The following is a 17,469-nucleotide window of genomic DNA, read 5'->3' as shown; positions in this document are numbered from 1 at the left end:
TAAAATTACTGACATAAATACAGTAGCTTCTAGTAGGCTTGGTAGGAATGTGGCAGCCTTCCTCCAACAACAGGATCTGAGGCAATACGTCTTTACTGAAATATATGCAAATGTGATATTATCACTAACATTTAGTTTCCTTTCAATCTGCATCTATGTTTATCTTTCACTCCAGTTACATTATTCCATTATCCTTCATTATCATGTGGTAATTAGTTGTGTAGCCAGACGAGGCCTGAGGTTGCCTCTAAAGTCACTGTACAATGTCTTTATGAATGCCCTGCTCACCATTTTATGGCCGGCACTTGTTGGTTATTGTTTTTTCCATTTTAAAAGCTCAAGACAAATAAAACCTCCACTGCCCCATTGTCTTTCTGTCTAACAAAAAGAAGTTCCATTAGTGGAAAAGTAAAAATGCGTGAAATATTTTTTAAAGGGGTAAGAGACATTTCCAAATTTGAAAAGCTTCGCCTTACAAAGGGACGTTTTGTTACATGGAAATTTTTACTGAGCTGTAATGATAATTCAATCTAGAGTGATAATGGTCTGAATCCATTTCCCCACATTCAATTTGCAACTTGGATGTAGAAATGGCCAATGAAAGCAGTTGAAGGCATTCTAACTAAGTGATACGTGTATCATGTTTGAGAAATGTACCAGTTCATTAAAAACTATCCTGACTGTCCCAAACATTTTTCTGAAATACGAGTTTCGAAAAATCACAGATTGGATCAAACTGCTTGGAGTCTGGATTCACCAGTTCAAGCTTACCATAAAGCATAACTTTATGGCTCATATTAAATGAAATTCCACACAAATATGAAGAGCTTCTACCTGTAGAAGGAACCCTTTTTTTATGGGTAGGGTGCTTAACAGTGGAAGGACCATCCACCTGTGATCCAGGAAACATGTAGAAAACCAGGTACACTGTAGCACACCACAGACTTGAAGATTAATGCATCAAAGTTGCTTTATTGGTAACAAAAAGTAGATATATACAAGGCAACATTTCGGACCCTTTCTTGGGAGAGGGCCCACTGGGGTCTGAAACGTTGCCTTGTATATAGCATATTAAATGAAAGGCATAACCTACTGTTGATGGGGAAGTATGTTAAGTTGTAGTTGCAGTAAGCAGCCATTATGGTGTTAATGTTTATGGTTTTTATCATGGATTATAAATGCTCTGCCCAATTGTAAGGCAGATCTAAAGACTCCCAGCAGATTTTATAGGTGAGCCTTGCTATTTTAGTGTACAATATGTACAAAGCCAACGAATGTGTAAGCATTTCTGTATCTCAGTTAGGACTGATAATGCAGGGAAATGCAAGTTACTTTGTATTTGTTGATGCATGCTGGCACAGTAAAGCCCAACTTTAATTACATAATCAATTAAATATAAAGCATGCACAGTAAAATCAAAAATTTAGTGAAAGGTTATATGGAATCAGCCACAATACAATGCAGTGTATAATATTGTGAAGAGCAGCGTGAGTATGAAGAATTAAAGCATTAAACATAAATTCAGTGAGCTGATTAAACACACCATACTATTAAATCCATGCAGGTATAAGACAGAGTATAACCATAACCAAACCCTGAACAAAGTAATGCACTACCAATGTACCATATTTGTTCTGCACAACAAAGGAAATTGTAAGCCCAAACAACTTTCCAATACACATTCATTAAATATTTTTCAGTGGTGTTTTCAAGTAATTTGCAAACAAATGTGTAAATGTATTTGGGAATGAAAGCAGTGTTTGTTTATCTGTTACTGGGTCTGATGCTTAAAACAGTTTATTCATTTATTATTGGTATTATTCATATGCTTAAAACAATGTTACATGAGTCCGGGCGTCTTTAGTACCTTATTTATGACCACGGTGCAGTGTGCAAAGTGCAATTTTTGCAGCCAGAGTTCCAGTGTAATCGGTGCTGCTTGCCAAGTTGTGTCTGCTGCAATTCTGCATGATGTCGAACATTATTGGGCAAATTTACTAAAGAGCGAAGTGGTTAATGCTGGCGAATATTGCCAGCGTGATGTCATTTTGGCACTTCTCCAATTTACTAAAGGGTGCTGGCGTAATTACGCTAGCGAAGGAGATCAACTCTAACAACAGGCGTATTTTCACTCTGGCGAAAGAGCGTTACTACGCAAAGTTTTTGTTTTTACTGAACGTTACCTCTATCGCCAGACTTGCCTTCACCACCTCAGACTAGACTAAGTGCAATAGAGTAGAAAGGAGTTGGTCCAAAAAAAGTTCAAATTTTTTCTTAGTCCCAAAAAACACTGGCGTCTTTTCCTTTTTACAGGGTGATAGACTGCAAAAGATCGAGATTTTTTTTTGGGGTACCCTCCTTCCCCCCCTACAGTTGATAACATATGGCACATAAACTAAACTGTGGGCACATGTATAGGGCATTATAACAACTCTATATAATTTTATTAAGGTTCCCTGGCCTTGTGTAATGTATTTGCTGGAGCATATACGTCCATTGTACTTTAACTGCACGCCGTAAACAAATTAGCAAACACTAGGGAACTGCTGATCATATTTTCGCTAGCGCAACTTCGCAAGCACTCGGTAACCTGTGCGCAACTTCGGATCTTCGTGAATTAGCGTTGTCCTGGCGAATTTACGCCTGGCGAAGTGTTGCGATGTGCGCAAAGCCAGTAGTAAATTTGCCCCTATGTGTCTTTGTGAATTGCTTGTTGTGTGCAGATATTTTCCGAGTGGGGACTTCCACCGTGCCAATATGTACAGTACCAAAAATGCATAAAAATGCAATTCATTCAGAGAAAGTCTGTAGCGGCTATTGGTGCAACACACTGTGGGAATCCTGGATATGTCAATAGGCACATTGCACACTATTCATCAGAGCAGACTGGACCAGGCATAATGGTGCTCAGCTCAACTATCCAATAGTGCGAGGAGCGCAAGTAATGCATAGCATCAACCCAGACACTAATTTGCTTTGATTTTAGCCTGTCACACTTGCACTTGTGGTTGTAAGTGATGATTAAAGTCTTTCAATGAGTTCTAGTCAGCTGGCCTGCAACATTGTTTCAGGAGTCAGAACCAGGAGTTCAGAGACTGTAAAGCATCAGACATATATTACTTTTAATATCAATTACATGTTCAAATAACCCTAAAACCAGTGATAATGAGTTTTTAGGTGGAGATCCCCTTTAACTTTATGTTCACTTTACTTGAGCTTTAATCTTACCACTATATGATGTGTTCATATTTATTTAGTATTTCTTACTCCCAATTTGTGGGAGTAGCCATTTTCTTTTGAACGTTTTGTATGTTTGATATACTCAAGAAGCTCCTTACCCACATAGTGATCATTTTGTCTATTTCAACTTGTTCCTTTCCTGTGTAGTATCTGGGTGTTCTTTGCATCTAGCATGGTATTCTTCTTTGACTTTTTTTCCTCCATTACATGGTATATTGCCTAATCACATTTATGCCACTATGGAAAAAGTCCCCAATATCAGTTTGGGTAAATATTTTGGTGGTATATATTGGATTTTTTTTATGCAAAGGAACTTCATTTTGTTTTTAGTGAAACACTACTGCATGAGATCTCCAACCCTTTTTACCAGTGAACTACAATCAATTGTAAAAAGAGTTAACAACACCAGCAGGAAAATAGTTCCTGGGGAGGAGGTGCCAAATAAGTGCTGTTATTGGCTATTTGGTAGCCCCTATATGGACTGGCAGCCTACAACAGGCTCTGTTCTGCCTGAAACTGGGTTTTAAGCAACCAAAACTTGCCTCCAAGCCAAATAAAAACAAGTACCTGCTTTGAGGCCACTGGGAGCACCATCCATGGTGTTGGTGAGCAACATGATGTTCATGAGCCACTGGTTGGGGATCACTGGTCTATGGCATAAGATGCCTTTGGGGTAAAAGTTTGTGGGAGCATGTATCAATTGGTTTAGTTCTGCATAGTATCATTTACATGAGCTGACCAGCACTTAAGCTGAAGCTGAAATCAGGAATATTTAGGTTCTAACAAAGTGTTTGTATATCCGCTGCATATGCCATACCGTAGAATCTGCTCCTTGTGTCTTGCTAGCTTATTTTGGGGCACAATAGCACACTTCCTTTATTCAAAATAACTCAACTTCTTTTAAGGCAGCTATAAGCAATAATTACTAATCTTAAAAAGTGACAAAAGCCTAAGACTCAAATGTATTTTAAGGATTACAGTTCACTTAAAGGAGAATTCAACCTGTTGGGAAAAGAAACCCTACCCCCCACCCCAGGTAGACCCCCCTCCCCCCCAGGCTAACTAACTCCCTGGGGAAATGCCCCATACTCCATACTTACCCCTCGCTGCAGATTCTTCCAGCGAAGTTCCACGCATCCATCTTCCGGCTCCTCTGTAAGCTGACTGAGAGATCTGCAATTTCTGTGATATTCCACGCATGTGCAGTTGTTGCAAACTGCTCCAACTGCGTATACTCAGAAATACCGATCTCCCAGTCAGCTTACAGAGGAGCCGGAAGATGGATGCGCGGAACTTCGCTGGAAGAATCTGTGCCGAGGGATAAGTACAAAGTATGGGGCATTTCCCCGGGGGGTAGTTAGTCTGGGGGGAAGATTGATGCGTGGAACTTCGCTGGAAGAATCTGCAGCGAGGAGTAAGTATGGAGTATGGGGAATTTCCCCAGGGGGGTAGTTAGCCTGGGTGGAGGAGGGAGGGTCTACCTGGGGTGGTGGGTACGGGTTTTTTTCCCCCACAGGTTGAATTCTCCTTTAAGGTGGTATTGCCTACTGAAATCGTTTGGTAAGCCTGAATGTCCTTGTTTGTGCAAGAAAACTGATTAATCCCAGAGGGGATTCCTGTCTTTAAAGGGGTTGTTCACCTTCCAACACTTTTTTCAGTTCAGCTGGTTTCAGATTGATCACCAGAAATAAAGACTTTTCCCAATGACTTTCTATTTTCTATGTGTGACTGTTTTTCTAATATTGAAATGTAAAGTTAAATTTTTCACCTTTTGAAGCAGCTCGGGGGGAGGGGTCGCCGACCCTGTTAACTGTTCTTAATTGATACATTTCTTATCTTTGGCCCTGCTGAGCAGAATATCTGGGTTTCATTACAGGCAGCTGTTAGACTTGATACAATTGTTGCTAATATTCCAGAGATACTGCTGAGAAATGTATCAACTCAATGTTGCAAAATTGTAACAGTTTAGAGTCTGCTCCTGAATTACTGAGCTGCCAGACTCAAACACCAGAGACACGAACATTCAACTTTAAACTTAGATTTTGGAAAAACAGTAAAAACTGCAATTTGTTATATGGTATACCAGTGGTACTCATCATATTGCACAACCTGTGCTTGTTTGCATTATTGACCAGATTACATTTACATTGGGGCAAATTTCCTAAAGGGCTACCTGTACATTTATTAACACTTTCCTGGCTGCCAAGAAAATGTCATAACAGGAAAACATTTAACAAATTGGCATGTCTGTCAAAAGCAGACTCCGTTCATCAGTGTCTTTCCAACTGCATCATTACCGCTTGGTAAAACAATGTTTTCCGTAATTTAGTTGTGGAGGCGCCTCCTCTGATGCATGTGACATTTTGTCTGTTTTTAAGAGGGGCTGTATGCTCTAGGGATGCACCCAACTCACTATTTGGGATTTGGCCAAATCCCATAATCCTTCACAAAAGACAGGCCGAATACAGAAACTAATCCAGATCCTCCATCCCTAATATGCTCAGTCCCTCACTCTCCTTACACACAACTAGACTATTGTACTCCCCGACTAGCCCTGACATCCCCAAACCACTGCTACATCTACCCTTAACATGCAGAACCCCTAAGATTATTATTTCCATGCTCTCTACAGCAAATAATGAGTTACTCTACACAAATGTACTAAAACACTCTGTTCTGTCTCACAGCAAAGGGTTAGTTTCCACCAGCTCACTCAAGCACTATAGCAGAAAAGGGGTTAAATCACTTGTATACACTTTATGCCAGCAGCTAAATGGTTAATTAGCATGTATTTCCTTCCAGCACACACAAAGTTAAACTACACATTCTTTCAAGCCATGGGTTCTTTTACTGCAACCAGGACAAAGCTTTTTCCATTTATTATTTAATATTACTAAAAGTAGAACAGTCCAAATGGGTCAGTGGGGAGCACTGCTGACTTGCAGCCCTGGGGTCAGTAGTTTGCTTTGAGCTAGAGCGCTATCTGCAAAGGGTTTGCATGCTATTCCCATATCTGTGCAGGTTTCCTCTGTGTTCTCTGAAAACATACAGACAGGTTTAACTGGTTCCTCATCAAACTGACCCTGTTGTGTGCGAATTTAATAGAGATATTAGATTGTAAGCTCATCTGGGGCAGGGACTCATGTGAATCATGTAAAATCATGTAAAATCTCTGTGTAAATGTCGGCACTATATAAATACCATGAAATACATACATAATACAAAAGGTTATGACTAAAAGGCCAGCCATAAATCATACAGTTGCAAAAAACCTCATTAGTTGGAATTTGTCCCTGGGACAAGGTGAAAACAAAGCACACACCCCTAAATAGAATTGGACTTCAAGCATGAACCCAGAGGGCTAGATCTCCCCTATATTCCTTGCTGGGACATTCCACATCATTACTTATTCATGAGGTAGGAGTGCACAGGAATGTACCATTTACATCCAGGCTAATTTCTGCAATATCATATTGGTACAGGCCTGTTCTAAATATTATCAGCCATACCGTGTTTGATTGGTGGGTGATCGGAATGATTGCAAACATGAGGGGTGCCACCAGAAACCCTCCCTCCTAACTGGTGGGTATACAGTGGTCCTGTTTGGTATCCTTAGGAAGCATGTGCTCTTCTCATAACCAATATGTTATTTGTGAGGTTAATGGATCCCTTGGCCCCCTTTGATGTTCACAAACTTATCAGCTTCTTTCCCAAATAAAGTGGCTCCAAGTCTAGTCTTCTAGCCAGATAAGTGTATCATCTTAAGGACAAGGGCACACATTGCGTACCAAACTTCTCTCTGCGGTTTTTAATGAAGTGGAGAGAAGCAGATCCGATGTAATTAACAGCTTCCTAAAGCAGCATTGACTAATGTAAGATGGTAATATAAGTGACAAAAAAGGGTTTCTTTTGAATTTGCCAGAGAGTATGTCTGATGGAAATTGTTGTAGATGCAGGACTCCGACTGATACTTTTAGGTTAAAGGAACAGTAACACCAAAAAAAACCAGAAAGTGCTCATTGTTCATAACCAGTGGATCATTTTCCCTTTATTCAGTAGATGATGTCGGAGAGAAGTTAGAGCACATTGGCAGCGCTCCACTTAAAATCAGCACAGAGGTCTCTCAAGGTGACATGTCTAAAGAAGATGGATATGGTTCTGAAGTGATTAAAGTTTACATATTTAAAGCGGAGGCTGACGATGATGTGGAAATAGGTGAGAAGAGAATGTGCTGCTCTTTATAAGACCGTGATGAATTAATGGACTGTATGAAATGATCACAACACGACTTCTGGTTAGACTTTAGGGGGCTATTTATTAAAGGTCATGAAGGGTTTAAAGGGGTTGTATGTAGTAAAGGCGTAGTTCGTAGTAAAAGGGGTAGTATGTAGTAAAGGGGGAATATTTAGGAAAGGGGTCATGTGTAGTAAAGGGGTAGTATTTAGTAAAGGGCTAGTATGTAGTTGTTCAACTTGAGTTCAATGAATAGGGCTTGTGAAGAACATACTTTTTGTCGTTTTAATAATGAAAAATCAGTTTTTTGTTATTTCTTAAGCTAAATAAGGAGACTGGCAAATAAATGCAACCTGCTGATTGCATACTTAAGCCTTGCCAGTGATATCCACTTCTTACATCACTTATCTTCCCGGTAAACCCCTTCTACCCACTGACACGATATCGTATATTTTAAATGTATAACACGGTTTAACGGAATCAATAAAAGCCAAATACTTGTAGGTATGAAGGGCACCTGATCCAGGCTACTGCATTGTTTTGTTTTCCTTCTGCTTTAATGTTAATATCTTCTGTGGCTTTGTCATTTGTGAAGGTGGTACAGAAATTGTCACAGAAAGTGACTTTCACAATGGGCATCCCATAGCCGGTGTGATTGAACAAAGTGGCCTTGGCCGTATGCAGCGGGAAAAGATGGTTTACATGGCAGTTAAAGATTCTTCCCAGGAAGACGAAGACATTGGTAAAAAAAAAAAACATGTTTATTCATAAGTCATTTGTGCTTTTTTTATAGAGGCTGTTTGTCATAGGCTTTATGGCTCATGGAATTGAATTCCCCCCTTTTGATGTAGGTTGCGCTGAAATAGCAGATGAAGTGTATATGGAAGTCATTGTAGGAGAAGAAGAAGCCGCTTCCCTTCCCGATGCCCAAAATGAAGACTCCGGCATTAATAAAACATTTGTTCCTGTGGCCTGGGCAGCTGCTTACGGCAAGTTAAATAAAAACAGTTGACTGATTGTGATACAATGCACCAATGTCACCATCTTTTACTGTATGTGCTACAATATGGCAGCCCAAGATACAGATAGAGAATGAAGTCTTGTGTCTCATTGTTTCCATAATGGTGGGGTAGAGGTGTTACAGAAAGAATATCGTTTTAGTTACTCTTTTGTCTGCTTTTTATAATGATTTATAAATATATTTATATAGTGATTAAAATACCCCATCTTGTAAATTATAAGGATATTATTATAAGTTACAGAGGAGTTACATAACCATGTTTTTATACAGGTCATGGAACTCTGAATTAACTTCTAATCTCCTCATATTTTGCAACAGGGAGTACTTTATTTATTATAACACATGTTTCAGTGAGTCATGTAACAGAAATGACATCAGAACTCACCGTTTATAACTGATGACATCAGAACTCACCGTTTATAAGGATATCATTTACAAGATATTCATGGCTCAATATCTTGTAAATTATATCCTTATAAACGGTGAGTTCTGATGTAATTTCTGTTACATGACTCACTGAAACTTGTGTATTATAATAAATAAAGTACTCGCCGTTGCCTTTAGCCTTGTGTTTTTATATGGTCATGAAACTCTTCAGTAACTTATATTCTTATATTTTTCAAGAGGGGGGTACTTTATTTGCAATATACATATATATATATATATATATATATATATATATGGGACCTGTTATCCAGTATGCTTGGGACCTGGGGTTTCTAGAAAACCAATCTTTCCATAATTTGGATCTCCATACCTTAGGGCAGAGACACACGCTGCTATTTTGGAAGATCAGTCGGCCAGCGACAAATCGGGTGGGACGGCACTCGGACGATTCGGCTCGAAAGTGGCTCGAACTTTCCACGTGAGGCAACTTCAGAAAACGAAGCGTTCCAAGTGCCATCCCGCCAGCGATTTACATTCTAGCCAGCTGGGAAGGCAGTTCGGTGAGATTAGTCACCCGAAGAAGCGATTTGTCACTGGGTGACTAATCTCCCGAAATAGCAGCATGTGTCTCTGCCCTTAAGTCTACTAGGAAATAATTTAAACATTAAATAAACCCAATGGGCAGGTTTTACTTCCAATAAGGATTAATTATATCTTAGTTGGGATCAAGTACAATGTATTGCTTTATTATTACAGAGAAAAACTAAATCATTTTTATAAATTTGGATACAATGAAGTCTATGGGAGTTGACTTTCCTGTAATTTGGAGCTTTTGGGATAATGGTCTGGATAAGGGATCCCTGTATAAGATAAAAGAACCTAACAAGCAATACAGGAACCATTTCAGTTTGCTCAAGACCTCATTATATATATATATTCACTACTTGGACTTTCATCAGTAGCCCCAGCAAGTTACGTAGCACTTTACAATAAACAGGTCTAACAATAATTACTAGGGTTACAAAATAAAAATATAATTGTTCTAAAACCATATATTAATGTATATATGACTTTTTTTTATCCTTTACATAGGCGAGGACCGAGATCTTCCAAGAAAGTATGGGGACTGGCAGGAATCTGGTATGTCTGGGTTTTGACTGACTGTGCTTTATGGTTAGCGTGTGTTGAAATATTACAGCTTGTTATGAATAGAAACTGTATTGGACTTTGGGACCTGTATATAAAGCTTTGAATTAGGAAATATGCCATTTAAAAATAGCATTCATGTTTTCTAGCTTTACCCCAGTATAAATCGTTTACGGAAATGTTTCCAGCTTCAACTTTACTTTGCTCCTTCTTTTAATAGAGACAGACAAATCGCCAACCATAAATATGACTGAAATACATTCTTTAGCTCCGACTTGCTGAAATTGTATTATTTTCTATAGCTGGTTAAATATATATTATACTACAAATTTGAAATCCCTTAATTTAGTTGGAAACATAAGCAAACATTATAGATAGGGCCCATGATCACCCAGAGGCACGAAAAATGTATACGATTGAGATATTTTTTCCTCCCACAGCAAATAACATTGAATCTCGGTTAGAGAACAAAAACAGTTCAGCCACCCAGTACCTGCAGATCTGTGACAGCATTGCTGCAAATCGAGCACTTAAACAGAAAGCCAAAAAAAGGAAGCGAGGGGATGCACGGCAGTGGCAAACGGGTATGTTTTAATCCACTCCTATTTACCCTTTGACATACTGAAAGAGCTCTATACTGGTATTTCTGAACAGTTGCTAAAATCTTGTCCCTCCCACAGGAGTTGCAGGTGAACAGAGCCAGGCATTTTTTAAAGCAGAACGAAAGGCACCCCCAAGGCAAAAGTTGGGCACCCCCAAGTGATTATATTTGGGGGTGATTACCTGATACCCAGGGCCTATCAGCAGAAATCTGCACCAGTCCAGGGTTCTCTCACTGAGCACCACAGAGCAATCCTCTTCCTTCTTTGGTTTTCAAATTTTCCGGGGCTTTCCCCTCTACTTCACATGCACAGCCACGAGAAGACAGGGGAAGCAGCAGGAGGAGGATCGCTCCGTGGTTCTTGCTGGAATAACCCCCAGGCCGGTGCTGTATTCTGCTGATAGGAGCACCGGCCCGGGGTGTCAGGTAAGTAACTTTTGGCACCCCCAAGTGTAATTTGCCTTTCGTTAAGGGGGCCCAAAAAAAGTCAAGGAATCTTGATGTAGAAACATTTATGTACATAGGTATACACACTGAGCTGGCAAGCCTAATCACTGATAAGGGTCTGGCCACACAAGCAGATTCGGGGGGAGATTAGTCGCCCGAGCGACAAATCTCCTCTTCCTCAGGGCGCTAATCTCCCCGAACTGCCTCCGCCGGATAAAATGAAAATCGCCTGCGGCAATGCACATGTGGCGCTTCGTTTCCCTCGTGGTTCCTCACTGGGGCGACTTATCTCCCCGAATCTGCTTGCGTGGCCATACCTTTATGGTGGCCATACACGGGCAGATAAAGCTGCTGATTTCGGTCGTTTGGACCGATTTGACAGGTTATCTGCCCATGGCTTCCGACGGGTCTTCCCGATCGATATCTGGCCACGATATCTATCGGGAAGGTTGGATTTTTACCCGACCGACCTGTCGGAGCCGCTTGGCGCATCGTAATTCGATCGTTCGGCCGTACGGCCGACCGCTCGAATTACCCCCGATATAGCCACGCAGTTTAGTGGCATATCGGGGAAAGATCCTTTAGAGAGAACAAAAATACTGATTGGCATAGATTCCCATCCACAGAATCCTAAAAATCTGCCTAGTTGGCCCCTCCACACAAAGTATGTATTTAGCCATCCCAGGAGCTTGCCCAACTGCTTGGTGAAAATTGTCTAGATATCAAGTTAGAAAATTCCATTGGGTGATGAGCACATCAGTGCAATAATGCAGTCCTCTCCTAACAGGCTTCATAACATATTCAACATATTCAGTATGATCCAATGTTTGACCTGGGGACCAACAATAAGGTCAGCCAAACTTGGCCCCGTGGATAGGTGCGACTAGGATCAGGAAGAGATCATTTGGAGACCTTGCCTTGAGCAGACCTTTAGGTGTATGTGTAATTTTATAAAGCAACTGTACAGTAAGTATGCAGGGGCAGGTTAGTAGTTTCAACAACTGAAATCATTCAAAAAAAAATCTGAATTATATAGAGCACAATACAGTATGCAAATAAAATGATGCTCTTTTCTTCTGTCAGTGTAATCTTCCCCACTTAAGTTTCATGGAAACTACTAGATATTCCTTGAAAATCACTGTGACATTCAGCTGTAGCATAGTTTGTGAGCCTTCCTTTTTTAAGGCTGTGGGCTGCACTCAGTCTGCAAATATACGCAGAGGTTCCACTCTGTGTCCCTGCTCAATTGATCTGCATCAGCAAATACACAGCGGAGGTCAGTCCAGAGATGCCTCCTTTCGCGTATTCGGGCTTACATCCAGGTTCCACTCCACTGTGTGTGTGCACATGCAGGACAGATCAAGCTGATTGTTGGCCTGATATAGATTGGGGAGACCAGTAGAGAAGCCTCCACACAAGGGCAGATAAGCTGCAGAATTGGTCTAAAGGACTGATATCGACAGCTGTGATCTGCTCTTGTATGACCACCTTATAAGAACAGTTCTGTGTGAAAATAAAATCTGGGTAAATAGATTGTATGTGCAAAATAAAAAATGTTTCTAATATAATTAGTTAGGAAAAAATGTAATGAATAAAGGCTGGAGTGGCTGGATGTCTAACATAACAGAATCCAACTTCCTGCTTTTCAGCTCTCTAACTCTTGAATTAGTCAGCGACTTGAAGGGGGGCCACATGGTACATTTCTGTTCAGTGAGTTTGTAATTGATCCTCGGCATTCAGCTCAGATTCAAAAGCAACAGTTATGACCCATGTGGCCCTCCCTCAAGTCTCTGATTGGTTACTGCCTGGTAAACAATCAGTGGAAACCAAGAGAGCTGAAAAGCAGGAAGTAGTGTTCTGGCTATTATGTTAGACATCCAGTCACTCCAGCCTTTATACATTACATTTTTGGCTAACTAACTATATTAGAAACATTTTATATTTTGCACAGTTTTTATTTTTACACTGAACAATTCCTGTGAGGTATGGCTACAAGTCCTACATCAATTGGATTACATTATCCAGTAGAGTGTTGTTGAATGGAGAACAGGGAGGCAGATAGTCCTGCGGTATAAAGGAAACTCTTAGTCTGATCAGGAATAGAAAGATTTGCTTTTCTTACCAGGTCACCAGATAGTTGTTTGGCCTCCCAAGTAGTAAGCAAATTAGGCCTATAAATCAGGGCCTGTAAATAGTCATCCTCTACATCTACTGTGCTGCTTGAATGAAGAGATTTTCTACCTGTTGCATTTGACAGCTGAGCAAGATAAATATTAATCAATGAAATGTCGCATTGGGACCATGCACGGGCTAATAATGTTGTTGGTCACCTTTATAGTAAAAGCATTAAAAATATCACTTCTTTTAGGAATTAATAAAAAGTCAAATTGCTAAAATAGTAAAAAATATTCTAGAGTAACACATATGGAATAAGTGATATGATATGGGTTTCAGTTCCAGTGTAATGTGATGAAAGAGCTTTTTTTATCCAACAGTTAGAGCAAAAGAAATCTTATTGAGCATTGCTTGCCTCTTCTCTTGTCATTTGTACAGTGTTTCATGTTTCTCCCAAGTACACTCTATAAATGTACAGATTTCTACAAAAAAAAAGAGTAGGAATCTAACTCTATGCTTGTGTTTATCATTCAGCTGTCATAATAGGGCCAGACGGTCAGCCGTTAACCGTATATCCTTGTCACATATGTGGGAAAAAGTTTAAATCCAGAGGGTTTTTGAAGAGGCACATGAAGAATCACCCGGATCACATGATTAAAAAGAAGTACCAGTGCACAGACTGCGATTTCACCACCAACAAAAAAGTCAGTTTCCACAATCACCTCGAGAGCCACAAGCTCAGCAACAAGGTGGACAAATCGCAAGAGTTTACAGAATACACCAGGAGATACCGAGAGGCGAGTCCTTTGAGCTCTAACAAGCTGATACTGAGAGACAAAGATCCGAAACTGCACAAGTGCAAGTACTGTGACTATGAGACGGCTGAGCAGGGACTCCTCAATAGACATCTCCTAGCTGTCCATAGCAAGAACTTTCCTCATGTGTGTGTTGAATGTGGCAAGGGATTTCGGCATCCCTCGGAGCTAAAGAAGCACATGAGGACCCACACAGGGGAAAAACCGTATTTGTGCCATTTCTGCGAGTTCCGATGCGCCGATCAGTCAAATTTAAAAACTCACATTAAGAGCAGACATGGCACAGATTTGCCCTTCAAGTGCGAGCAGTGCCCACAGGCATTCACCGACGAGAAGGAACTCCTGCGGCACACGGAGCTTGTTCAGGGCCACAAAACTCATCAGTGTCCCCACTGCGACCACAAAAGCACCAACTCAAGTGACCTTAAACGGCATGTTATCTCTGTGCACACAAAGGATTTCCCTCACAAATGTGACGTTTGCGAGAAAGGATTCCATCGCCCTTCCGAACTCAAAAAACACAGCGACACCCACAAAGGCAAAAAGATCCATCAGTGCAGACACTGTGACTTGAAAACGTCTGACCCTTTTATATTGAGCGGGCATATACTCTCCGTGCACACCAAGGATTTGCCCTTCAAATGCAAAAAATGCAAGAGAGGATTCAGGATTCAGCCTGAGCTTAAAAAGCACATGAAAACCCACAGCGGCAAAAAGGTTTACCAGTGTCAGTATTGTGAGTACAGCACTACCGACGCCTCCGGATTCAAGAGGCACGTCATCTCCATACACACGAAAGACTATCCCCATAGATGTGAGTTTTGTAAAAAGGGATTCCGAAGGCCGTCGGAAAAAAATCAGCATATAATGAGACACCATAAAGAGGCATTAATGTAATGTGCACTATTGGGGTATCGAAGGGAAGGGACATCAGATAAGCTATTCACCTTGTTCCAGTGTCTGCCATTCAGTGTAAAATAACATATTGGGGCATGGCAGGATCAGGACAATACACTACAAAGCAGGATCAGATATCATGATTCTTTCATGAACAGGTTAAGAGCACTGAAAGGGCTTCACGCTCTACCCTAGAGCAGGGATAGCCAGCCTACATCATTCCCACCGTTGCTCAACTACCAGAAATCTTTCAAGCCAATAAAATCAGGCCTGTTGAGAGTTTTAGTTCAGAATCAGCTAGAGAGCCACAACAGGAGGGAATGAAAAGGATGTGGATAATTACTGCTTAGTCATTGTTTTACATTGTGCCTATAAAGCGATACTGTTACAGTTGGTCAACAGTAAAGACCAGGGGTGTAAAGCTCACAGCCTACCAGCTGCTGTAAGACTATCCATACGTCTATATCCCCAGCATGTGAGGCTTGTGGGAGTCCTAGTTCAGAACAGCTGGAGGGCCGCCAGTGCAACGTTCCCGGTTTAGGCAGCTTCTTCCATTTCACTGGGAAACTCAAGGTGCAGTGATTTAGATATGACGTGATACGGCAGCGTTAGAACTCTAAGGTCGCAAACTGCAAGTTGTTAAGGTGCTAGAATAAATGACTTTTGTACATATTTTCCATTTTTATCTGGTGTTGCTGCTGAATGTTGTTTGGTGGACACTTGTTTTATTGTATGTATGGGTCTAAAGCTTTTTTTAACAGTATATACGTAACAGACAGATTTAGCACTATTTCTTCTTCTTCTGACTGCGTCATCTGAGATAGTTGATCGGGATGAATAGGTTTAAGCCTTGGCCTCCTGAATGCTCCCCTATGCATTTCTCTGCAAATGGAATGTGCACTGGGATTGTTTGTTGAGCTGAAAGGCCCATGAAGCTTAACACTCATCTGATCCCCCAGATATTGCTGCTAATGGGGAGATTTAGCACAGCCATGTGTAGCGTTGCAATTCATAAAGCCTAGGTTACCATCTATTCTGTTGAGATGATATATATATATATCTATATATAGTATTTAATCAGAACCCATTGCTCACTCTGCAGAACGGCACCAGTTCTTCCGTTTACAGTGTATAAAATATGCATCCCTTGGAAACAATTCTGTGTGTTAGCATGCTGCACCGCCCAATGTGCTTACATCCGTCTTCTTGTAAGAGAACTGTCCATTCATCTTTGACTTTTTTTTTTAAAGTGTTTTTTTTTTTAATTAATTCATGTTGCACAGTCTTCTAGAGAAGACTCTAAATCCATGTCGGCGTGTCTGTGTTTCTGATCAAATTTATTTTCCTGTTTTGCACATGTGAGAATCTCTTCCTTTGGTTTTTATACGATGGAAATGAACTTCAGAACGCTGTTGTTTCTGGAGAGCGAAACCTTCCGGAACGAAAATAAAAACCTTTGTCGTTTATGTGGCTGTAAATGATGTAAACGCTGTAAGATAAGACTGTACCTGGTACCGTGGAATTATTTCTTCATGTGTTTACTCGTAATGAGCATACAATAAATATGCGCATCTCTTGCACATTTACCGGACGAGGAAATGTTCAGCATTTTATTACCAAGAGAATGGCTCGTATATCAGCATTGCATTGGGCTTACGGAGCTGGAGACACACACATGTCAAACCCACTAACCACCTGCAGTTCCAAGCAACATGGGTAGGACCTTGCTGAAGTCAGTGTGGCCCTCTATGATGTGTAAACCTCTTGTTAGGAATCAGGATGGTAATGGAACTTGGACAGGGGCCGTACTAGTAGGCAAGTCTTCCTGCAGCTAAGATGCTTCTATAGAGCATATACTGTACATATTTTCTGGAGCATGTTATTTCTTAAGTGGTTCTAAAAGCACAAGCAGCCCAACACTCAAACACACTGAGAAACATAGGGGCTCATCTATCAACACTGGGCAAGTTTGCCCATGGGCAGTTTATCCGTTTGCCCATGGGCAGTTTATCAATAGTATAATCAGGCAGGCACTCAAAAGACCAATCCTCCACACAGACGTGTAAAAGAATTATATAGTTTATTCAATGCTTATGGCATAGCCTTACGCGTTTCACAGATACATAATTATAGGCGCAGTTTTGCCTGATTACTTTACTGTTTGGATCTGCTTTTGGGGCAGTGCACCTCAACCTCCTCCTACACTGGGTGAGTCTATTTAATCATCATTGCTCTTTTTTGATACAGTTATCCATAGTAATCAATCAGTCATTAGCTTTTTAAAGCCAGCTGCAAGTAGAACAATGAATGTAACAATCTGATTGGTTGCCATGGGTTACTGCCCATGGGCAAATTTGCCCAGTGTTGATGAATGACCCTCACTGTCTATCATGTTATCGGCTGAGAATGAGCTGCCCTTTAATGGCTTTCACTTGCATCCTATTGCCTCACTGCTCCATTCACTGAATAGATTCAAGTTGTTAAAGGCATACGTTCATGGGAAAACATGTTTTTTCCAAATGCATCAGTCAATAGAGCTGCCCCAGCAGAATTCTTCACTGCAATCT

General features: G+C 40.7%; 1 protein-coding gene across 3 annotated transcripts in view; it reads left to right on the top strand.

The window, feature by feature from the left end:
* znf711.L (zinc finger protein 711 L homeolog) overlaps nucleotides 1–16,493 on the top strand; it is a 29,432-nt gene extending 12,939 nt beyond the window's left edge. For 2 of the 3 annotated variants that reach the window (XM_041572774.1, XM_018229940.2), the window contains 6 exons: nucleotides 7,297–7,455; nucleotides 8,069–8,215; nucleotides 8,325–8,462; nucleotides 9,974–10,021; nucleotides 10,468–10,611; nucleotides 13,725–16,493. In XM_041572774.1, coding sequence (XP_041428708.1) covers nucleotides 7,297–7,455; nucleotides 8,069–8,215; nucleotides 8,325–8,462; nucleotides 9,974–10,021; nucleotides 10,468–10,611; nucleotides 13,725–14,902 — 1,814 coding nt within the window. In that variant the 3' untranslated portion in view covers nucleotides 14,903–16,493. The remainder of the gene's footprint in view (nucleotides 1–7,296; nucleotides 7,456–8,068; nucleotides 8,216–8,324; nucleotides 8,463–9,973; nucleotides 10,022–10,467; nucleotides 10,612–13,724) is intronic. The other variant, XM_041572773.1, reaches the window with a different exon arrangement.
* Nucleotides 16,494–17,469: the final 976 nt, after the last annotated feature.

This window comes from Xenopus laevis, chromosome 8L (assembly GCF_017654675.1).
Source record: "Xenopus laevis strain J_2021 chromosome 8L, Xenopus_laevis_v10.1, whole genome shotgun sequence".
NCBI classification, from domain to species: domain Eukaryota; kingdom Metazoa; phylum Chordata; class Amphibia; order Anura; family Pipidae; genus Xenopus; species Xenopus laevis.
This window is presented reverse-complemented; position numbering and strand designations above follow the sequence as displayed.